Source organism: Aulostomus chinensis, chromosome 11 (genome assembly GCF_037954235.1).
Source record: "Aulostomus chinensis isolate RoL2024-O1b breed Wild chromosome 11, RoL_Achi_v1.0, whole genome shotgun sequence".
Classification (NCBI taxonomy): Eukaryota; Metazoa; Chordata; class Actinopteri; order Syngnathiformes; family Aulostomidae; genus Aulostomus; species Aulostomus chinensis.
The window spans coordinates 21,726,146-21,750,996 of record NC_141330.1 but is presented as its reverse complement, the minus strand read 5'-3'; the positions used below and the strand labels follow the sequence as shown (position 1 = coordinate 21,750,996).

Here is a 24,851-nt window from a genome sequence, read left to right as displayed (position 1 = left end):
CAGGATGAAAGGTGCTCTGCAACGCCCGACAACAGCACTTATCTGAGTTGATTAGCACCAATGTCAACAACCCACGAACTCTGTTTGCTGTGGTTGATAAACTTACAAACCCCCCTCAACAAATAAATCCAGAATTTCTCTCCATAGCGAAATGCAATGAATTTGTTAACTTTTTCTCTGACAAAATCAAAACCATTAGACACAACATCAATGCCACACAGTCAAACATGGTGATTTTCCTGTCTGCTAGACCTAATCCTTCAACTGTTTTGTCAGAGTTTAATCTGATTGACTCAAAAGTATTGGAAGACACTGTCCGTCATTTAAGATCAACAATATGCACTCTGGACGTAATGCCATCTGACTTTCTAAAAACTGTTCTTCCCTCAATGGAAGCTGATTTACTGCAAAAAGTAAACAATTCACTGTCATCAGGTGTCTTTCCAGAGATGCTAAAAAGAGCTGCCGTTAAACCGCTTCTAAAAATGAGAAATCAAGATGCCTTAATTCTGAATAATTACAGACCAGTCTCAAACCTCCCTTTTCTTGCCAAGATCATTGAGAGAGTTGTATTTAATCAGCTTAATGACTTTCTGGGCAGGGTAGGCGTTCTGGACAAATTTCAATCAGGTTTTCAACCTCACCACAGCACTGAAACGGCCCTGGTTAAGGTGTTAAACGACATAAGACTGAATACAGACTCTGGCCGTGTATCTATTTTGGTTTTATTAGATCTTAGTGCTGCGTTTGACACTGTTGATCATGGATTCCTGCTGCACAGGTTAGAAAACTGGGTTGGACTCTCAGGAACGGTCCTCAAGTGGTTCAGATCTTACTTAGAAGACAGGATGTATCTTGTTACAATCGCATCTATAAATCTAAAGAACTGGCAATGACTAGTGGCGTCCCCCAGGGGTCCATATTAGGCCCCATTCTGTTCAATTTGTACATGTTGCCTTTGAGTCAGATTATAAAACAGTTTAACATTGACTACCACATTTACAGTATGCTGATGACACACAGCTTTATGTATCTGTGTCGCCAGGGGAATTAAGTTCAGTTGAGTCACTATATAAGTGTTTGGAGCAAATTAAAAATTGGATGAGCCACAATTTCCTTCAACTTAACCTAGATAAAACAGAGATTATTTTTTCAGAAATAAAGAAAAAAGGACCACCATCGCAGAGTATCTTGAGACATGGGCTCTGAATACAACAAACCAAGTCCGTAACCTTGGTGTTGTAATAGACTCAGATCTGACCTTTGACAGTCACATCAAAGCAGTCACCAGTACTGCTTTTTATCACCTCAAAAACATAAATAGAATTAAATCTTTTATCACCTAAAAACACCAAGAGATGCTCATCCAAGCATTTGCATCCAGCAGATTGGACTATTGTAATGGTCTGCTAACAAGCCTTCCTAAAAAGAGCATTAAGCAGCTACAACCGATCCAAAATGCTGCTGCTAGGGTTCTAACTCGTACCAAAAGAACAGAACACATCACACCAGTTTTGAAGACTTTACACAGCTTCCAGTGAGCTAAATAATAGACTTCAAAGTATTACTGTTAGTATACAAATCATTAAAGGGGTTAGCTCCCAATTACCTATGTGACATGTTTAGAACATATAAACCTTGTAGAAATCTTAGATCTGTGAACTCAGGACAACTGGTGCTTAGCAGAGTGACAAATAAACATGGTGAAGCAGCATTTAGTTTAGTTGCAAATCATTGGAACAAACTACCAATGGAGGAAAAACTTTCACCAAGTGTGGATATCTTCAAAACCAGGCTGAAAACTTTCCTTTTCTTATATGCCTATTCATTGTCTGCACTGCCTTTCTCTCTTTTCTTTTCTCTTCATTTCATTTGATTTTACACTAATGTTTTTCTTTTTCCTTCCTGTATTTTAATCTATTCATGTAAAGCACATTGAATTGCCCTGTGTATGAAATGCGCTATACAAATAAGTTTGCCTTGCCTTGCCTTGCCTTACTGGGGGACTTCAATGCTCATGTGGGGAATGACAACATGACCTTGAGGGGCGTGATTGGGAGGAATAGCAGGCCCGGCCTGAACCTGAGTGGTGTTCAGTTGTTGGACTTCTGTGCGAGTTGCAGTTTGTCCATAACTAACACCACGTTTGAATGCAAGGATTTTAATCCATTCACATGGCACCAGGACATCCTACATCATAGGTCTATGATCAATTTTGTAGTCAATCATCTAATCTGCAGCTGTATGTTCTGGACACTCGGGTGAAGACAGGAGCCCATCTGTAAACTGATCACCATCTGGTGGTGAGTTAGATCAGGTGGCAGGGGAAGCCACCTCACAGACCTGGTAGGCCCAAACGAGTAGTTAGGGTTTGCTGGGAATGCCTGGCAAAAGACCCTGTCAAGATGATCTTCAACTCCCACCTCCGACAGAGCTTTGGCCACATCCTGAATTGACCCTGTCCCATTCTGCCATAGTCTAGTTGACTTTAGTGAGCTGTGGCCGCAAGGTTGCTGGGGCTGGTCTGGAGCTCGGCCATTTGGGAGGAACTCAGAGTAGAGCTGCTCCTCCATGTCAAGAGGAGTAAGTTGAGGTGGTTCAGGCATCTGGTGAGGATGTCTCCCTCAGGAGGTTTTCCGGGCATGTCCAACTGGTAGGAGGAATTGGGGCTGACGTAGGACATGCTGGAGGTATTATATCTCTTGGCTGGCCTGGGAATCCCTCAGGATTCCCCTGGAAGAGCTGGTGGAAGCGGCTGGGGAGAGGATGAGCTGGGCTTCTTTGCTGAGGCTGCTGCCCCCATGACCCGGACCCGGATAAGCAGAGGACAACAAATGAACGAACAAATGAACAAACAAACAATTCAGCATATAACACACATTTAAACATTAATCTACACTCACATCTGGTCAAAGTCCCACCCACTTCCGGGTGTGCCTTGCCCATTTGGGGATACCATTATGGATACACATAATTTTCTGAAGTTTTACAGGTACAGTTTAGATCATTTCATATACTATAAAGGAGCATATAACTATGGGTCAGATTCCATCAAAGAGTACAAAAGAAATATGGCCTCATGTTTAATCATACATAATATTTCTGGCTGTACATACAGCTTCAGAATTGTAACCACATATCGTGGAATCAGTGCATTTTAAATATTATTATAAATGAATGAAATGACTTTAGAGACATTTGATCAGTTATTGTTTCTTTTTCATTTCAGTAGCAACATGGATGCAGCAGAGTTTCGGCGCAGAGGGAAAGAGATGGTTGACTATGTGGCTGACTATCTGGAGAACATGGAGCAGCGACCTGTCTATCCAGATGTGGAACCAGGGTACCTTCGTTCTTTAATACCCACTGAGGCTCCACTTGAGCCAGAGGCCTACGAGGGTATAATGAAAGATGTGGAAAGCGTCATCATGCCTGGGGTGAATTGAGTTTATTCTTTTACTGGTTTGTTGATATACAGACTATTCTTAATGCCTCAGTAATGTGTTCTGAATATGTACAGCAATTCAATTAGTCTTGGAATATCATACAGATGGTGACATTTGTGGACTTGTCTCAGCTTTTAAACATATAACCAGCAGCAGTTCAGTTTATTCCATGCTAAATTTATATAATCCCATGCCAATTTACTTTGGATGATCCATCCATCAATTCCATTTTCTTTTGCTTATTCCTATTAAGGGTCGCGGGGGCTGGATCCTATCCCAGCAGCTACGGGCGAGAGGTGGGGTTCACCCTGGACACGTCGCCAGTCCATCGCAGGGCCAACACATATAGACAAACAACCATTCACACTCACAGTCATACCTATGATCAATTTAGAGAATCCAATTAGCCAAGTCCCCAGTTGCATGTCTTTGGACGGCGGGAAGAAGCCGGAGTACCTGGAGAGAACCCGCGCAGGCATGGGGAGAACATGCAAACTCCACACGGAAAGATCCCATGCCCGAGCCGGGACTCAAACCTGGAACCTTCTTGCTGTGAGGCGACAGTGCTAACCACTGCACCACCGTGCAGCCTAGTTTGGATGAAACAGAATTAAATTTGTGTGATATTACTAAAAATTTTAGCATCGCTAAATGTTCGGTCAAAATTGGAATCTCCTGTTCCTAGTGGTGGCACAGGACACAGACCTTTGCTTTGAGGTCATGATTCTGGTGTGAAATACACCAAAACCACAAATGGGCACTTGCATGCTTATACAGAGCTAATGCTAATTAGCATGCTCACATGAATGCGATATTCTCTCTGTGCCTGCGTGGGTTCTCTCCAGGTACGCCGGCTTCTTCCCACCGTCCAAAGACATGCAATTGGGGACTAGGCTAATTGGAAACTTTAAATTGACCGTAGGTATGACTGTGAGTGTGAATGTTTGTCTGAATATATATGGTGGCCCTGCGATGGACTGGAAACCTGTTCAGGGTGTACCCCGCCTCTTGCCCAAAAGCTGCTGAGATAGGCTCCAGCCCCCCCAGCGACCCTTAATCAGGATAAGTGGAAGAAATGGAAGGATGGATGGATCATCCGCATTTTGTGCATGTAGGTAAAACTCATATAAGGGGCCCTTTTTTTTCAGGAGGAGGCATCATCAAGGCATTTCTTGAGAATCCTTCCAGAGACCAATGAAATATCAAAATTTTTACTCGATTGGATTCAACCTAAAAAAATATTGAGTTTTTGATTATTTAATGCCTCCAAATAGGCCATTCAGTCAGGGGAAAAATAATAAGAAGAATCCTTTGAAAAACAAGAGGGCTTTCGTACTGTGCTTGGGCCATAACAAGACATTATAAAGCATTATGTAAATCCATACTTAAACCACAACATTCTTGAGATATTATATCTGAAATAATATAAAATATATTGTCACTTTCTTAAAATAATTGCCCAAGTCATTTTTTGACAATTTTTTTTCCCCTAAAACAGTGCAAGGCAAGGCAAAGAAATGTTTTTGTATAGCCCATTTTTACAAACAGTTTGTCTCAAAGGGCTTTACATGGCATCATACAACATCCTCTGCCCTTACACCCTCATATTGACTGGGGAAAAACTCCACAGAAAACTCTTTTAACAGGGAGAACTCAGAGAAACCTCAGGGTGAGCAACAGAGGAGGGATCCCTCACCCAGGACGTACAGACGTGCAATAGATGTTATGGACAAGAAAACAGTTTATAATACAGAATGTGGAAAACATGGAAATGTTAATAACAAAAGAGCAAGCAGGAAAGCATCTGCAGTAGTTGGAGGAAGAGGAGCAAGCAAAAAACTAGGATAATGGAGCACAACAGGTAATGATAATGACAGTTTAAAAAAATTGGCGGAGAGGAGAGGAGAAAAGAGGAGGGGAGAGAAGCGGAGAGGAGAGGGCTCCATGTAACCAATGTGTCCCCCAGCAGTCTAAGCCTCTAGCAACATAGCTATAAAATGGTTCAGAGCTACCTGAACCAGCCCTAACTGTAAGCTCTGTTATAGAGGAAGGTCTTGAGCCTAGACTTAAATATAGTTAGTGTCTGCCTCTCTGACCCATGGAGAGAGCTGGTTTCACAGTGAAGGAGCCCGGTAACTGAAGGCTCTACCTCCCAGTCTGTTTTTAGAGGTACTGGGAGTCACTAACAGACCTGCATTCTGGGAGCGGAGTGCTCTGGTAGGACAGTAAGGACTAATGAGTTCTTTCAGATAGGATGGACCTTTATCATTGAGAGCCTTATAAGTCAGCAGAAGGATTTTGAAGTCTATTCTAAATCCCACAGGAAGCCAGTGGAGAGCAGCTAAAGTGGGAGATGTGTTCTCTTTTCCTAACTCCAGTCAAAACCCTCACTGCAGCGTTCTGGACTAGCTGGAGACTCTTTGCCACTGTGGAGCAGAGTTTTTCAGATATCCTGACAGGAGAGAGTTGCAGTAGTCCAGCCTGGAAGTGATAAATGGATGCACCAGTTTGTCAGTATCACTCTTGGAGTGAAGTCAAGTCAATTTTATTTATATAGTGCCAAATCACAACAAAAGTTATCTCATGACACTTTACAGGTAGAGCAGGTCTAGTACCACACTCCTTCAATGAATCTACACCCAACAATTCTCCATTAGCAAGCACATCCTGCAACAGCAGTGACGAAAACCTTCCTTTTAACGGGCAGGAACGTCGAGCAGATCCAGGATCAATGGGGACGGCCTTCTTCTTTGACTGGTTGGGGGGGGAGAGAGCAGGAGAGCGGGGCAGAGACAAAAGACAGATAATTGAGGAAGACAGATATGCAGAAGGAAAGAGTGGGACAGAGATAAAGAGAGCGATAAAGGGAAGAGACTGATGGACAGACAGGGACGTGAGCAGGTGGAGCTACGGGTGGCAGCTTGAGCCTCTTCAGGTCTGCAGCCTCCTCCAGCAGCACCCAGGATGTGGGAAGCAGGGAGCCCAAAGGCTCCAGGGAAGAAGACAAGTTAGTAATATGTATGAGTATGATTTATGTATGACACATATTGGAGGACAGAGAGGGAAGAGAGGAGGAGAGAGAAGCCCAGTGCACCATGGGAGATCCCCCAGCAGCCTAAGCCTATAGCAGCATATCTAAGGGCCAGCCTAAGCAGCCCAAACTATAAGCCTGATCAAAAAGGAAGGTCTTTAGTCTGCTCTTGAAGGTTGAGAGGGTGCTTGCATCCTGGACCGAAACTGGGAGACGGTTCCACAGGAGGGGAGCCTGATAGCTGAAGGCTCTGGCTCCCATTCTACTTTTAGAAATTCTCTGAGCCATAAGTAAAGTTTTTAAGTAAAGGGTTAATGACAGCCACCTTGAAGGCCTGTGGCACGTAACCTGTAACTAGGGAAAGACTGATTTGGTTCAATATAGAAGTGTTGACGAAAGGGAAGGCATCCTTAAGTAGTCTTGTTGGGACGGGATCCAGTAGACAAGTGGCTGACTCGGAGGAAGTAATTGCAGAAGTTAAGTCTGACAGGTCGGTGGGGGAGAAGCTATCCAAGCATGCACCAAGTCTGGGAGGTGCTTCTATGGGTACTGTAATCTGTGCACCATTACTGGCAATCTTTGTTTAATATTCACATCTTTTCGGTAAAGAAAGATAGGAAGTCGTTACTGCTGAGAGTTCGTAGATGCATGGCTCAACAGCACTATGGCTCTTAGCCTGGCCACAGTTTTGAAGAGGAACCTTGGGTTATTCTTATTCTTTTCTATTAGTGATGAGTAGTAAGCACTTCTAGCATTATGGAGTTCTTTTTTTACATTCTTTTTTTTTCAACTATCCTTCCAGGCTTGAAGGTCTTCTTCATGCTTGCTGGAATGTGTCTTCCTTTCCAGCTGTCTGGTCTTCTGTTTCAAAGTGCACAGGTTTGGGCTGTACCAGGGAGCTATTCTTTTCTGGTTGATAACCTTCTTTTTCAGGGGAGCTACAGTATCAAGTGTTCCAAGGAGAGCTGCTGCAGTGCTATCCACAAGATAGTCTACCTGCGTGGGGGTGAAATCAGCATAACTGCCCATTATATTGTTACAAGATGTGGCAGCAAGCTCTGCTGGAATAAGCTCTTTAAATCTAGAAACAGCAGTGTCAGATAAACATCTACTGAAGAAGGATTTTTTCCCAGGTAGGGTATAATTTGTTAAAGTAAATTCAAATGTGATTAAGGAGTGATCAGACAAGACAGGGTTTTGAGGAAGAACTGTGATGTGGTCAGCTTCTATTCCATATGTAAGTGCGAAATCAAGGATATGATTAAAAGTGTGAGTGGGTTTTTTTTTACCCTCTGAGTGAAGCCGACTGAATCCAAAAGTGACTTAAACGCAGTGGCCAGACAATCATCATTGACGTCCACATGAATGTTAAATTCACTCACTGTCACTGGGTGGGAAAAGCTGACAGTAAGGGTTTCAAATGAATTATATGAACTATTAGGTCGAGTGTTAATAAGCAAATTTGAGTGATAAATTGCAGCCACTCCTCCTCCTCTGCCAGTGTTACAAGGTACATGGCAATTAACATAACTAGGAGGGGGAGATTCATTTATACAAAAATATTCATCTTGCTATAAATTACTCCTCCAGATTTGGGTTTAGGTTTGTACAGCCTCGAGGCAGACACAGTTTCTATAGGCTGGGTGGGTGACAACATGAAGGAACCAGCAGAGGGGCGTGTTAAACTGCGGCTCTGCCTGCCGGTCTGAACTCTGGGTGCTTGTCAGGGATTAGTATGGCTAATAAATTGCCCTATGTTCCTAGATAAGAGAGATTCACCATCCAAAGTAGGATGGACGCCATCTCTCCGGATCAGACCAGGCTTTCCCCAGAAGGAGGTCCAATTGTCTATATAAGCCCCTTTGTTATCTAAGCAACACCTAGACATCCAGCGATGGAATGAATGCATGCGGCTAAACATGTCGTCATACACTAAATTGGGCAGCGGGCCAGAGAAAACTACGGACTCCGACATTGTTGTGGCGTAGTTGAAACACCAAAGCCAAGTTAACTTTAGTTCATTCCAACTGATGAGGCCGGGTATCATTAGTGCCGACATGTATTACAGTCTTACTGTATTTAATCTTACATTTTGCCAGCTGTTTGACTGTGTGTTCACACCAAACGCGAATTTGCGCGAACAATTTCTATACAAAGTCTATGCAAACATGTGAATGATGCGAATTTTCAGTCGGGCGGTGTGAATGATTAGCCTCAACATCGCCCGCTCTGGCCCCTGGGATGCATTTATCCTCGCTTGAGTCTCTAACTTCACATTCCGGAAAACAGACAGCTTCACAGCGGGGCTGCGATCAACAGAGCCAACATGTTGAGTTTTATTTTCAGCGGGTGTGTCGCAGAGCGGGGAAGAGCAGTTGGAAACCTGAAGGGGTTGGTGGGCAAGGTGGGCAAACACGGGCATATTGTGTCTAGGTTTCCCTTGTGATGTCACCCAGCGGGACTGGCTGCTCTGGAGCTGTGGGGGAATTGCTAGCGGTGGCTAGGCTTGGTGGCTCTGCACCAGCTAAGGTGGACTGAGAAGCCCCTGAAGCTAAGGGACTGGTGCTAGCCTCCATGGTGCGGAGCTTTTACTACAACTCACCAAGTCTCGTGTCCAGGACTACAAGCAAACTAGACTTATTACACGTACGATTATCACTAAAGGAGGCAGAAGAGTAACTAAACACCTGAGACATGGTGCAGGAGAGGGAGGGAGAGTCGGAAAGAGAGCGAGCAGCCATAGTTAGGTATGCTAATGTAAGCTAGTGGACCAAATTATCAAATTGAACGGGGAATTACAGAGAAAAGCCCTGTTCAATACTGAAGTGACAGAAATGTGTGTATTACACCAAAATGGGGTATACAGTGGTGCTTAAAGCGATTAAATTAGCACAACATTTGATGGAGGATTGAGAATCTAACACAAGTTCTACAGGCACAGGCAGGAAATGACGTAAGGCTCACCGTAAATCTTGAGGAGGCTTAAGATAGGCCACAACAACTCCTTAAGATGTTTTGTCTCCAGTTTTTTGTGCTTTCTGAAAAACTGAAAAATTGACTTAGGTGGTTATTTTAAGAAGGTGATGATATTTATTCTACTCCTAGTGACAATAAGAATGGAGGATAAGGGTTTCTGACAAAATAGTTGATGTGGCTGAGTGTGAAGCTGCAAGGATCAGGATCAGCACCTCCAAATCTGAGGCCATGGTTTGGTTCTGAGCAGGAAAACGGTGAATTTTCCACTTCAGGTAGGGAATAAGTTCTTATCCCAAAGAAAGTAGTTTAATTATCTCAGGGTACTGTTCTCAAATGGGGGAAACTATGGATGGACCATTGACTCAGAGAGCGGTTTCTATGCCAGATCATTGTTATGAAAAGAGAGGTGAGCCAGAATGGAAAGCTCCCAATCTATTGGTCAGTCCTCGTTCCTACTCTCAACTGTGGTGATAAAATATGGGTCATGACCAAAAATATGAGATTGTGAGTCCAAGCGACCGAAATGGTTTTCATCCTAAGGGTGGCTGGTGTCTCTCTCCTTTTGGGGATATGGTGAGAGCTTCAGTCATCCTTGAGGGACTTGGAGTAGAGCTGCTCCTTTTCACTGAAAAGGGAACATTAAATACATGATGTGGAAAAAGGTCTTCTTTGATTTCAGATTGAGTATGTTTTGTCTGCTGCAGGTCACCCACTGGCACAGCCCATACTTTTATGCCTACTTTCCTGCAGCTTCTTCTTACCCTGCCTTGTTGGCTGACATGCTGTGTGGAGCCATTGGCTGTATTGGATTCTCCTGGGTAATAAATACTTAGTTGCATTTCTGTATTCTCAAGTGGGCTGTATCTTAAATTCCAATTTCTTTGAAAATCTTGAACATTTGAGATTAATGCTTACATTTTTTGGTGTGTGTTTTCAGGCTGCAAGCCCAGCCTGTACAGAGCTGGAGACAGTGATGTTGGATTGGCTGGGGAAGATGCTGCAACTACCTGAATGTTTCATAGCCGGAACAAATGGCTACGGAGGGGGTGTTATCCAGGCAAGTTTGTTTTTGTGTATTCACTCACGTTAATCAGTCCAAAAATTATGCCAGTATGTTTGTTTTTCCTATAAGAATTATACACATCTCTGTTCCCAAATGTCCAAGGAGTCATGTCAACCACTCTCTACTTTCCTAGTTTGAAACATGATGAAGCCACTTGAGTGGTGCAGGAACGAATACAGAAAATGTGGATTTAAATCAGCATTGCTGAAGATCTAGTCCTCTGCTCTCCAAATCAAATAGGATTTTTGGATGGGTTTTGGGGTAAAAATCTGAATATAAGATAAGAGGTTCACTTTCTATATTTTTATTTTTAATGTGTGGTCTAATGAAGTTAAACACATAAATAAGTACTGCACCCATGAAGTGTTTTTATTTTCAAAAGGGCATTTGAGAGCAGAAGAAACTTGAAGCTACTAAGGCAAAGTCAAATGTCTTCATTGTACTGTATTTTTGTGCATACAACATAGCTTTGTACTTTAACTTTGTGCTTATCTTTGTACTTCTAACGACTGCATTTACTCTTCCAAAATCATAGATGTGGTTTTCTCGTGCGGAGATTAGTATGTGTAACGAGACATAGAAGTCTAATAGAGTTTTGTACACCAAAAAGCTTATTTTCTGCAATGATAAAAAAATTAAATACTGTTAAAACTCTCTGGCTTTTGGCTTAAGGAGCCCATTGTGATGTTAGCTTCCAGGTTGGCCTACAAACATGCAGTACATCATTCCCAGGGTATTCTAGGTGCTTAAATGTAGCCTATACTAAGACTATCTCGTTGAGTATCTCGTTGACGTCCTCCGCTTTCCCGGTTGGTGCGTGTCGTGGGGGCAGCAGCCTCAGCAAGGAAACCCAGACTGTCCTCTCCGCAGCCACTTCCACCAGCTCTTCCAGGGGAATCCGGAGGCATTCCCAGGCCAGCTGAGAGATATAATCCCTCCAGCATGTCCAGGGTCGGCCTCGAGGCCTCCCCCCAGTTGGACATGCCTGGAAAACCTACTGAAGGACACGTCCAGGAAGCATCCTCACCAGATGCCTGAACGGCCTCAACTGACTTCTTTCGACATGGAGGAGCAGCGGCTCTACTCTGAGTACTTCCTGAATGACTGAGCTCCTCACCCTATCTCTAAGGGAGAGCCTAGCCACCCTGTGGAGTAAACTCATTTCGGCTTGCTAGTATTCACAATCTTGTTCTTTTCGCTCATTACCCAAAGCTCAAGACCATAGGTGAGGGTTTGAATGTAGATTGACCGGTAAATCAAGTGCCTCGCCTTTTGGCTAAGCTCCCTGTTTACCACAACGGACTGGTTTAGCACCCACATCACTGCAGATGCCGCCCCAATCTGCCTGTCAATCTCCCACTCCATCCTACCCTCACTCCTGAACAAGACCCTGAGATACCTAAACTCCTCCACCTGAGGCAGGACCTCCCCCCCGACCTGGAGTGGGGACCATGGCATCAGACTTGGAGGTGCTGATTCTCATCCCAGCTTTTTCACGTCCGGCTGCGAACTGTTCTAGCAAAAGCTGGAGGTTGTTGGCTAAGAGGACCACATCATCCGCAAAAGAGATGATGTCAAAGAGATGACATCCGCCCACCACCAAACTCAACCCCCTCCACCACCCGGCTGCGCCTATAAATTCTGTCCATAAAAGTTATGAACAGAATCGGTGACAAAGGGCAGCCTTGGTGGTGTCTAACCCTCACTGGGAACAAGTCCAACTTACTGCAGACAATTCGAAACAGACTCTCACACCTCCGCTAGAAAGACTGGACGGCCCTTGGTAAGGGGCCTTCCACCCCTGGGTGTTCCTGGGAACATGGCCATAAGCCTTCTCCAAATCCACAAAACACATGTGGACTGGTTGGGCAAACTCCCATGCCCCCTCCAGCACCCTAGTGAGGATGAAGAGCTGATCCACGGTTCCGCGGCCAGGACGAAAATCGCATTGCTCCTCCTTGATCTGAGGTTTGACTATCAACCTGACCCTCCTCTCCAGTACCCTGGCGTAGATATTTCCAGGGAGGCTGAAGAGTGTCATCCCCCGATAGTTGAAACACACCCTCTGGTCCCCTTTCTTAAAGATGGAGACCACCACCCCGGTCTGCCACTCCAAAGGCACCGCCCCCCATGTCCAAAAAAATGTTGCAGAGGGGTGTGAACCAAGACAGCACCACAACATCCAGAGCCTTGAGATACCCAGGGCAGATCTCATCCACCCCCAGAACTCTGCCACCGTGGAGTTGCTTAAGTGCCTCGGAGACTTTTGCCCTGGAGATTGGACGACCCCCCTCCTCCCCAGGACTTCCCCAACTCTGTTTCCTCCATGGAATATGTTGGTGGGATTGAGGAGTTCCAAGTTCAAGGTATTCCTTCCACCATCCAATTATCTCCCCAGTTGACGTCAGCAGCCTCCCGTCCCCACTGTAAACAGTGTGGGCAAGTTGCCGCCTTCCCCTCGAGGTGACAGATGGTTTACCAGAACCTTTTCAGAGCTGACTGTCAGTCATTCTCCATGGCCTCACTTTGCCTTGGCAACCACCATGGCCACACACCGCTTGGCTTGCTGGTACCGGTACTGCCTCTGGAGACCCACAGACCAGCCATGCCCTCTAAGCTTCCTTCTTCAGCCTGACGGCTCCCCTCACCTCTGGTGTCCACCAGTGGGTTTGGGGATTACCGCCGCGACCGGCCCCAGCAGTCTAACGGCCGCAGCTCACAACAGCCGCCTCAACAATGGCAGACCAGAATATGGTCCATTCAGACTCAATGCCCCCCACTGCCACTGGTATACGGTCAAAGCTCTGCTGGAGGTGGGAGTAGAAGATCATCCTGACAGGTTCTTCCACCAGGCATTCCCAACAAACCCTCACTTCTCGTTTGGGCCTACCAGGTCTACGCTGCATCTTCCCCTGCCACCTGATCCAACTCATCACCAAATGGTGATCAGTTGACAGCTCAGCTTCGCTCTTCACCCGAGTGTCCAGAACATGTGGTCTCAGCTCAGATGATACAGCTATAAAATTGATCTTAGACGTATGACCTAGGATGTCCTGGTGCCACGTGCACGATGGACATCCTTATGTTTGAACATGGTGTCAGTTATGGACAAACTGCAACTTGCACAGAAGTCTGCATTAGAAGAACTGCACACCACTCTGGTTCAGGCTGCACGGTAGTGCAGTGGTTAGCACTGTCGCCTCACAGCAAGAAGGTTCAGGGTTTGAGTCCCGGCTCGGGCACGGGATCTTTCTGTGTGGAGTTTGCATGTTCTCCCCGTTCTCTCCCGGTACTCCGGCTTCCTCCCAAAGTTCAAAGACATGCAATTGGGGATGGCTAGACTAGGCTAATTGGATACTGTAGGTGTGGCTGTGAGTGTGAATGGTTGTCTATATGTGTTGGATAGACTGGCGAGGGTGTACCCCGCCTCTCACCCGTAGCTGCTGAGATAGGCTCCAGTCCCCCCGCGACCCTTAATAGGAATAAGGGAAATGGATGGATAGATGGACTCTGGTTCAGGTCGTTCTCTCTGCCGTTCCTCTCAATCACGCCCTTCCAGGTCAGCCTGTAATTGCCCATATGAGCACTGAAGTCCCCCAGCAGGACAATGGAGTCCCTTGTCATCCAGCACCCTTCCAAGGGACTCCAAAAAGGGGGGGATAATGGGGGGTGCATAAGCGCAGACAAGAGTCAGGACCCATCCTCCAACCAGGAGGCGCAGGGAAGCAACCCTTTCATCCACGGGGGTAAACCCCAACATACAGGCAGAGAGTCTGGGGGCTATTAAAAACCCCAGCCCTCCGCCTCTCAACCAGAACAACCAGAGAGTCCAACCCCTATCAAGGACTTAAGTTACGGACCAGGAGCTGTGTGTCGAGGTGAGGCCGGCTATATCTAGCTGGTAATGCTCAACCTGTTCCACCATGTCCCAAAAGCCAGCTTCCATGTCTGGGGATCAGACAGCCAAGACCCCGCTTTGGTCTGCGGCCCAAACCAATATTCAATATTCTTAATCTATTTTGCAGTTCACAAAGGTGATAATACATCCTCACTGCTGAGTCAGTGCTTCCATTTATGTTTATCTGAAAATCTGTCCTTTATTGATTTGTCCTCCCATTCTTTTCCTGGTTCACATCAGCTGAAAATTTGCAGGAAATTGCCTTTTAATGTGTCATCCACAGGCAGACTGAGATGATGGCAACGGCGCTTTAATTGTATTGAGCTGCGAGAGGCTAAGCATTATTTTTGTTTTATTGTGACAGAGACTGGTTGCTACAGCAGAGGATGCAATCCATATATATATATTTTGTCTTGTCCATGGTGTGTAGTGGAGCATGAGCGTGCACTCGAATGACGGATCATTTCATGCCTCTTCTATTATGACCACCTGTGTGTGTGTGTGTGTGTGTGTGTGTGTGTGTGTGTGTGTGTGTCCGATTGACCGTGTTTTTGTTTCTGTCTTGCCACTCTCCTTTTTAAGTGCAGCTTACCAGCTCACTATGGCAACAAATGGCCCTCCTCTCACTGTTGCAGGTTTAATGAGTGTTGTGACTGCACATCGCCAGCCTATCATTATAAACCTTACATCAGCACACAGGGATGCTTTCTAAAATACCTTCTAGTGACGAAGTGCCCTTCTTCTTAACACTGTGGAACCTCGGGGTCTGTTATTATGTGGTGAACTGTCTGCACAGCATATAGTGGCCTAATCTCTTCAACTTTTTAATCACAGTCTTGACTGAGTTGATTGGAAATTCTAAACCTAATGTTTCACTGTTTGAAGTGTGCAAATGGTAACTGTGGAAGCAAAGGGTGACTAGCCACCCAATGCTAAAAAAAAAAAAACGTCTTGAAATGGTCCCTGACATAAAAATAGGAATTTACCATTTTTGACCACTAGGTTTTTGATTCCCTCGCAGTAATGCCCTTAGACGATTCAGAATGCATGTTTCACTTAATAATGTAGCCTCAACCATTTTTTACAGTATGAGGCTGACAGGATGTTGAGCCATGAACAAGTTGCTAAATATAGTGATTTTCTCCTCTAAAAAGTCACTGATGATAAATGTCATGATATCTGTCATATTGACTTAATGAGCTGTTCTGTGTTTGTGTATGTTAATACACCATGAGAAAAGGGTTGCTGAATCACTAAAAAAAAGAAGAAGTTTATTTTAGTCACATAACAGACAATGCAGATAAATTAGTTGAAATCAAAATGAAGACCATATCTAAAAATGGATGTTTTGTAACCAGCTTGTGTACTCTTTGACTGAAATGTCAACATGTAGGGTAGGATAGTTTCTCATTCTGAGTTTTGCTTTGGGCACTTTGGTGCTCAGGTTGTTCCATAGATTGCGAAGGTGGTGAAATGTGCTGCAAGGAGGAGCAGACGTGTGCACTGTGTTGCTAAAATCACTTCCTGTATCCACTAGATGGTGCCAGACAACACACGATTACTATATATTCTGATGCTGTTCACCACCTGAAGACAACAGTGCAATTTTGGTGTAAATCAAGTGATGTTTGTTACAACAAGCTTACTTCCTGTAATCAAGAGGTGGCACTATTACTTCACTTCAGTTTATAGATGTGTTCAAGCCAGAACTCTATGACCATATGGATTCAAGTTACAATGGTTTCTTTTTCTATTACAAAATACCAAAACTGTTTAAAAAAAAACCTCAGCCGTCCCAGTAATTTATCAAATTTGAAGTTTTTCGGACTAAAATTGAGATCAATCTGTCGACCCACTAGGAGGGCTACATCAAAAGTCAAGAAAAACACTGAGACTAACAACTAATGTGTTCTCAGCCCATTCTGCATCCCTCCTTCATGTTTGGTTTAAATAAAGCCGGTGCAGAATTCAAATGAATAACTGCATATTGTTTTACAGTGTCCCTCTAATTGTCTGACAGGGCACAGCCAGTGAAGCAACCCTGATGTCCTTACTTGCTGCCCGCTGTAAAGCTGTCCGTCAGGTCCAGGCCATCAGTCCAACCAGATCAGAGGTTGAGATCCTCTCGAAACTGGTGGCATACACATCTGAGCAAGTAATCACATTATAGTACCTCCTTTATTATTAAAAACATTTCAGTCTAATGTCATATTTACATGTAAAGCAGACGAAGCTAGAACACTTCAGTTATAACCTATGATAATGACTTGAAACAAATGAAAAAACATACCTTTCTGTAAAATGATTAAGCATTTAAAAAGGCAGCCATTGCCACAATATTTGACAATAACCCTGAGTGTGGAGAAACCTATGCCAGCTCAACGTTATATAAAGTTCATGTTAGAAATAGTCAACCTAGCAAATCATGTTATTGAATGGCCATTGTAAAAAAAAAAAAAAAAAAAACTGCAATTTTTGCAAATACATTTTTCTCCTGTAATTAGTGTCATCCAGCAAATTATTAAGGTTAGTGATTGAATGAGACAGGCGGTCATTCAGGCAGTAGCTGCAGCAAATTAGATTAAATACCAGGCAGGATGATGTGATTGGGTTAGCGAGTCACCCGAGGGCCACATAGACCTTTAGAGTGACACAGTTCGCTATTCTCCTCTGGTTTAAGAATAATTCTCAAGGGTGTGCATCCCCAAAGTACAAATGCATTTTTTTTCTAACTAATTTATGCTGATGTTGTGCTGATGGAGTAAAATATGGATTTATCTTATAAATGAATTACTTGATCAATCAAATTTTGAAAACAATTGTATTAAATCTAAATTTGGGGAATTTGCATTCGGTATATATAATAGTCTTTGAAACAATATGTAACATAAAAGCTCCTGTTCTCTATAGTAAAGTTTGATACGGAGATTGAGAGGTTTTGCTATTCAATTGTCCTGTAATAACAAAGGCTTGAATATTTTTCTCCCTGTTGAGGCTCATTCCTCAGTGGAGCGTGCTGGTATGATTGGAGGGGTGATGATGAGGAAGGTCCCTACAGATAGCACTTATGCTGTCACAGGGGATGCACTGATGGAGATAATAGAAAAGGACAAAGCAGCAGGACTCATTCCATTTTATGTAAGAAAGAATCAATGTATGTGTGTATGTACTGTATGTATGTATGTATGTATGTATGTATGTATGTATCTATCTATCTATCTATCTATCTATCTATCTATCTCAGAATGAACATGTAAACAGACACACAGTGCTGCTCTAAACACACATCTATCCCTGAATAGCCCTAATGTAACTTGTAAGCAGAAACACAACCACTGAGAGTCATAATGACACAATCTGTGAAGCATCTCCTGCTTCTGTTATTAATGATATTACTTTGATAGAACATGGTGCACATCTGTCTGGTTGAGGAACTCTCCACATATCTATAACTCTCAATCAGAGAACAATATTCAAAACGGAAAAGTCACGCTAAATAATATTTTTAGATGCAAAGTGATATACATTTAATTACTAAACAGATTTAAAACCAATATGTTAAGTGGTCATGATTGTTTTCAAGCACATTTGTATGTTTTAGTTCTGTGCAACTCTCGGCACCACTCCATCATGTGCATTTGATCACACCACTGAGCTGGGGCCTATATGTAAGTCACAGCAGCACTCACTGCTCCATTGTATTTTGTATTAACTTTCAAAAAACACACAATCTTTAATTTGTGACTAGCTTTAATTGAAATAACATAGTCTTGATGTGTTATAAGAAATCCATATCAGTAGTCGTGTATGTTAGGGACTATATGTTTTAGCACAGCATCACTTGGAGGAAATGATTCATGTACTTGTTGTCGCTTGATATGACCTATTTCTGATATGTTCCAGGCAATGATGAAAATATGTGGATGCACATTGATGCAGCATATGCTGGAAGTGCATTCATCTGCCCTGAATTCAGGCATTTGTTGAATGGCATTGAGGTTAGTATTTTCAGTGCTTCTTAGTAAAATGTCAACAATTATTTTGTTCAAAGAACTCTCCAAGATTTGAATCTCGATCATGCACAATAATGGCACGATCGTGGAGGAGGGGTAAATATTTGAGGCGTGCACCCTTCTACATGGATATATTTAAGTGCTGAATGACAACCTGTTTCGGCTATACAGCATGTGAACTCATAATATCTATGAAAGTAAACTGGATACTGATTATTTTCAGCTGCTTCATTTCTGTTTGAAAATGGCTCAACGGTAATGTCAAGTAGAAAGCATGCAAGAGCGAGTAATATGCTGAGCAATCAGCATATACCGGTAATCATCAATCTGCCTTTTGAGGCTGTCAAAGCAGCTGCTGCTCCCTGGGCTGTACAAACCAGAGATAAGGACAGAGCAATTTCCTGAGGCAGCATAAGACCTTTATATATCACTGTTTATGAGAAACATGCGTTACAACAACAGCAGGAGACAGACAACAGACTTGACTGTAAAAGGACCAGCTGTCACATGCTTTGATTTATAACAGAATAAATAAACTGCACTTGTAGCATTTAACTTAGAAACATTAAAGAGGAAGGGGAAGGAGAGTGTGGCATACTGGTTGATAAATGAGCAGGCCACCAGTCTTCTTTGAATCAGTCAGGATGGCAACTGGCAACTTGAGTCTGTCATCATTGTCTCCCCTCACTGTGTTATTGCATTGGTGGAGATAGACAACAGGATATTACAAAAGATAGCCAACAAATAGATGAGAGCAGATTATGAAATATTTGTCTCACTTTGATAAATGCTCAGAGGAAAGGGTCATTTTCTGTGTGCCTTTTTTGCCTTTCAAATAAATTGAGCCTGCTTTAGCCTGGACAGTACTGCTGGTGCAAAGGTGGTCCCTACATCAAAAATGCTAAATTAAATATGGAATATGTTTTTGCAAAGTTAGATTTAGAATGAAATCAATATAGTTTATCTCTCCTAACTCCAACCCAATGACTCAACTGATCACTTATGTTTGGGTTACTTAGTCATCAGTTAACGATGAACTACCATAACTACTAATCATTTACAAGTGACTATTATGGTAACTATATGGGACACAGCCAAGATGGATAGAAAAACTAGGGATGTTGGGGTGGGGTTAGGGATACATGTTTAGAATAGGGGTCACATTAATATTTGATTAATTATGCTGAATTAATGCTTATTCAGTGCTCATATATAAAACTAACCAATAACTAACCATTATTAATATTGCCTTATTATAAAGTTATATTTTTGTATTAGGAACATTTTTCATATCTCATCACTGTAAATTGTCTGCAGAGATATCAAACAATCACATTTTAAATTTTATATCTTTGAATAGTTTGCTGACTCTTTCAACTTCAACCCACACAAATGGCTTTTGATCAACTTTGACTGCTCTGCCATGTGGTAAGCTGTTTCACTCGCCAATCATTTAACTGAATCCACTCATCCAATTATTTTTAAGTAATGTTATTGGTGAGGGTATGACAGTTAACCAATTGCTAACAGTTTTTTCCTTTGCCTGAATATTTAGCAATGGACCTCAGTGTTAAGTGATATCACGAAAGTGATATCCATCTTCACCTCAATCATTAGCCCTGTGAAAATAGAACCACGCCTTCCATCTGCTGCTTCTGTCAGCAGCAAACAAACCAGACATCCTGTGTGCTACATGGAAATAGAGATGTCTGAAAATGCGAACAACCCATCACGTAGGAGTATACTAACATGCAATAAAATGGTTTACTTTGCAGTGTTTATTGTGTGACTATGAGTCCTCCTTTGGGCCTCCATTAGTAGGGATAATGAATTTATTGAATAATAATGAATGATAATGAATTGAAATACACAGTTGCCATCATCTAAGATGTGTTTTACTAGTTAAAGTCACTAACATTTGAGAAAACCTTGGATGATTTTGAGCAAAACATTCAAGAACAAAATCATTGAATGCAAATGAGTCATGATTTTTTTTCAAAATGTGATTTCAATAGTTTTTTTTTAATTAAATGATCCAGTAATATTTGTTGTACAGAATGTTGATCTGCAATTAAACAGGGTGAAGAAGAGAGCAGACCTTATTGGAGCTTTCAAGATGGAACCACTTTACTTGAGACATGAAAACCAGGAGTCAGGTAAAATCATTTCACTTCAGTAATTTGATAAATGGATCTAGATTGTTAAACAAATACTGTTTTTGCTGCTGACACTTTGAGGAAGCCATACAACTAGAAAGATTTTATCAAACCAAAAAGAGCACACTTGCCGTTCAACAATATATGTTGAAGCATTTTCAAACGCAGTGCAGTGTTTCCTAATCCAGATTACCACGGATGAGAATTTCAGTGTGTCACAATCTGATAGGCATGATTACATTCCTGTGTCTGTGTTTGCAACCTGAGTTTCAGAACTTTAAATTGAAGATGTTTTGAAAGTCCAGTTGTTTGTCTGGTTCTAAGAGGACTGTCCAGACTGGCATGTTGTTGTTAAATTTAGTGCAGTAAAGTATTATATTAACATAAGATTGGGGAATAAAATAGCAAAAATGTGTGGAAGTGTAAAAGGGTGTGAACCTTAGCTTCTGTGAGACATGCTAAAAAATTTCACTTACTTTAATACGCATCAAATCAAATAATGCATCCTGTTATTACCATGCAATGTCTTTCAAAAACTGCTTAAACCACTGGATTGAAATTAGAATTACATTTAAAATAATATTAGTGACCAAATTGTTCTGGTTATATGATTTAAGTCTGTATGTGATTCCTCCAAGGCTGCAGATGGGCTCACTTCTGCACTGTAATTTGTCAGATGAATGAGCAGACAGAGAGAAAGACAATCTGCTAACTCCCACCAGCCACCACATTTATGCACCTCACAAAGGCCTTCTTTGCTATAGTCCGGACCTTCAATCTAATTAGCGGTTATTAGCATCAGCTAACGTTGGTCTCTTTTCTGAGCCATCGTTAGCCAGTGATCTGACAGTGCTGTGATCAGTCAGAACTCAGTGAGTAGGCACAACGACAGCAACACCTGGACAATGGAGGACAATATAACTGCATCTATGCTGTAATTCAGTGCAATCAAATGAATGAATGGCTCTTTGCTGCACATCACATATGATCATTAAATCTATTAGTACTAAGAAAGAAGGAATTATTTATCTTCATAATAATTACATTTTTCTTTAAGGTCTGGTCACGGATTACAGGGTAAGAGGAAAATATTTTGCACATTGAAATGGTAAACAGCTGATGTTGAAACTACATTTATACCCCCACCCTCCTCCTTCCTACAGCATTGGCAGATTCCACTAGGAAGACGATTTCGCTCACTAAAAATGTGGTTTGTCTTCCGCATGTATGGGCTCAGCGGACTCCAGGCTCATATACGCAAGGTACATGACCAAAGGTCTTCCCTACTGCACATACACATACAACTACCTTTACATGCACAGTACCAAAGCCCTCATAAACAATATCCAGTACTTCATCATTGCAATGCTTAAAACCATCTGGACAGAGGTTAAATATTTAGCTGATTTATGTACATATATTATTCCAAAAATATTCCCTCATATAATTTAAAAAACTTTCCAACTGCATATCACTAAAGTAATTATTACTGGGCTGGACTAAAGCTATAAAAATTGATTAATATTTAGCCTAAATTTTGTCTTTTTGATACACACTTCCACTTTACTTGTTGCTACCTGCACTGAGTGTGTGTGCGTGTGTGCGTGTGTGTGTGCGTGTGTGTAAATGAGACCACATTAGTGTATAGTTGACTCATTTAATAGTATACTCACATGATATTATCAAATGTTACAAACTTAGAAATAATACAAGTAACTTGACTAAATAAATCTTCACTACATCACCTGGTCCATGAACATGATTTCTATTAAGGGGAAATATACTTCTGACATACTTTCATATAATTTTGTATCATTCTTATGAGTCATCCATTATATGTGTAGTTCAATGACATTAAACATTTCACATGTTAAAATTCTCAAACTCAAAACACAGTTGCTCTCCTCAGGGTATTTTTTCTTCTGTTACACAGATTTTGTGATGTGTAATTTATTTATTGTATTACAATATATGGATGACTATACATTTCCGGTTGTACCTTTGTTACCGACTGCCAAGTATTGTGTGAGTATCATACAGTGCGTTACTCTGGTTCCCTTCCTTATTAGCAATTTTGGTTCTGTAACATGGAAGACTTCTTCCTGATGTCCTCTATATTGTGTCCATGGAAAGAGAAGTAGCTGCAGCCATTACACTATACTGAGTGTGTGGAAAATAGATTTCTGTGGAGTCATGAGAGCGTTTTCAATGCTTCTGTGTCTTGGAAAGCTGATTTCTTGCTGAATGTTTCCTTTTGGCAATTGAAATAAAGAGCATTAGCTACTCTGTATGAGCAAACAAATAACCATTGCAATGGTAAGCACAATGCTGACAGTGGTGAGCAGTATACTGATTCACATTTGCTACTCTTCAGTCTTTGAATCGCTCTCCTTCTCAATCACCAAGATAAAAACAAAACGTTCTGACAATTATATATGCCTGGCCTTTTTGGTAAATGCCATCCTCTCCCTCTGATGCCTCAGCCCTCTTAATCCTCCTTACCACTAAAATCCCGCCTTGTGTGCTGTTTCCATCAGTGTGTCCTGTCAGTCATGTATGTCTGGTCTGCTTCTTCTTTTCATGGCAGTGTTTTCCTACATTTCTCTAGCCTTTCCTTTTTTCCATCTCTCAAATCTCCTCATCTGTTTCTCTCACTGCTTCATCACTTCTTGTCTTTCTTTCCTACTCATCTTCCTCTTCCTTCCTCTAGTCTTCAATGTCAATCAAATAAACACATTATTCCTTCATTATCCTTTTTGAATGAAGCAGCAGAGGTAGAATTGATCCTGTAGCCAAGCCATGACTAACGACACGCTGTTCTAAATTGTAGCCACTGTGTGTTTCTTTTAGACTTATTGTAATAAATATGGAACTATTTGAGTTCAACTCATACAGATTTAACAAGTCTTTGTTCCCACTCTCTGATACGGAACATTTTTTTAAGCATGGGCTAGCTATGTTTTGACCCAAAGCAGAAAAACAATGTGTGAACTCTCAAAAATACTTGTGTTGCTACTGTAGGTGTAAATTAAACTGCTATTTGTATCTGTATTGTACAACCCCCAAACTATCTATATCTGATTTTGTACTCAGGGTTGTGTGTGTATGTGTGTGTGTGTGTGTGGGGGGGGGGGGGGGACACAAAACATGAAGTGTGTTGCTTAACAGGGAAGTTGCTACATTCATTGTTTATTTGAGAAATTATTTTACAAAGCCCTAGATTAAGGTTTAGTCCAGTGTTTGTGATCAGACATCTAAATTAACTACTTACAGAAAAGTCAGCTTGACCCTCTACCGCCAATGATTAAATGCTGTCTGTCTGGAATGTGGCTGATTGCGAGTTTAATGTTTATATTGCTCATTGTCATGAGTATATAAGTGTTTCAAAAACAATACATTTAAAATAAATTGAGAAAGAGCATGTGAGTGTGCATGGGCAAGTGTATGCCTGGATAGGACAGAAATTAAGGTGCGCGGGGGGGGGGGGGGCAAATGCTTATCAGAGAATGTTGTGGGACACAGTCACAGTGGTTACTTGGTTACTTGCTAGTAGTTACTTGGCCTCATCTACTGTATAATAATTGGCCCACTATGAAACTGTTTTGCCACAGTCACCCATCTATCAATCCATTATATAAACTTTTCTATGACTGTTTGCCCCGGGGGAGGACAGGCTGTTGCAGATACTCTCTGCGTGGATCAAATATACTTCAACTAATGTTACCAAAAGTGAATTGTAAGTACTTGATGTATTACCTCAGTATTTCTGGATCCCATATCAAAAATTCACTGTTAGTATGTGTCTAATAAATTATCTGGGGACTTGCTCTGGTCTTTTTTTTTTTTCAACATCCTGTTTACAGACATGCAGACCGTGGACCTGTAACCACAACATCTTAGGTGGAGGTCCAATTGCTGTTTTATTAGTATGTGTGTTTGTGTGTGTGTATGTTGTCTTTTAACTATATGTGTGGGATCTCAAAACTGAATCTGGCATACTTTGTGGGGCTAAAATGATGCAACGTGTGTGTGTGTGTGTGTGTGTGTTTGTGTGTGTGTGTGTGTGTGTGTGTGTGTGTGTGTGTGTGTGTGTGTGTGTGGTTGTATGCCTCAGCCACCGTCAGGAATAGTTTGTGTCATTTACAAAGGGGGTCAGGACAACCCCAGACTGGCAAATGAAGTGGAGTTGAAGTTAAATTTCAACTAGGACATTTTTAAAGATTAAAAAGGAGTAAAATGACATTTCCTGACAGCATATTTCTGTACAT

The 24,851-nt window shown here is 42.1% G+C and overlaps 1 protein-coding gene across 2 annotated transcripts in view; it reads left to right on the top strand.

Annotated features, from left to right (window-relative positions):
* Window positions 1-24,851, top strand: part of ddc (dopa decarboxylase) — a 33,219-nt gene that overhangs the window by 6,000 nt on the left and 2,368 nt on the right. The window contains exons 2-12 of one of the 2 annotated variants that reach the window (XM_086219060.1): window positions 3,233-3,437; window positions 10,158-10,271; window positions 10,391-10,510; window positions 16,435-16,569; window positions 17,409-17,552; window positions 18,016-18,082; window positions 18,318-18,412; window positions 19,788-19,855; window positions 20,507-20,583; window positions 21,641-21,660; window positions 21,747-21,845. In XM_086219060.1, the coding sequence (XP_086075186.1) occupies window positions 3,237-3,437; window positions 10,158-10,271; window positions 10,391-10,510; window positions 16,435-16,569; window positions 17,409-17,552; window positions 18,016-18,082; window positions 18,318-18,412; window positions 19,788-19,855; window positions 20,507-20,583; window positions 21,641-21,660; window positions 21,747-21,845 (1,140 nt within the window). In that variant the 5' untranslated portion in view covers window positions 3,233-3,236. Of the gene's footprint in view, window positions 1-3,229; window positions 3,438-10,157; window positions 10,272-10,390; window positions 10,511-16,434; window positions 16,570-17,408; window positions 17,553-18,015; window positions 18,083-18,317; window positions 18,413-19,787; window positions 19,856-20,506; window positions 20,584-21,640; window positions 21,661-21,746; window positions 21,846-24,851 lie in introns of both variants that reach the window. The other variant, XM_086219059.1, reaches the window with a different exon arrangement.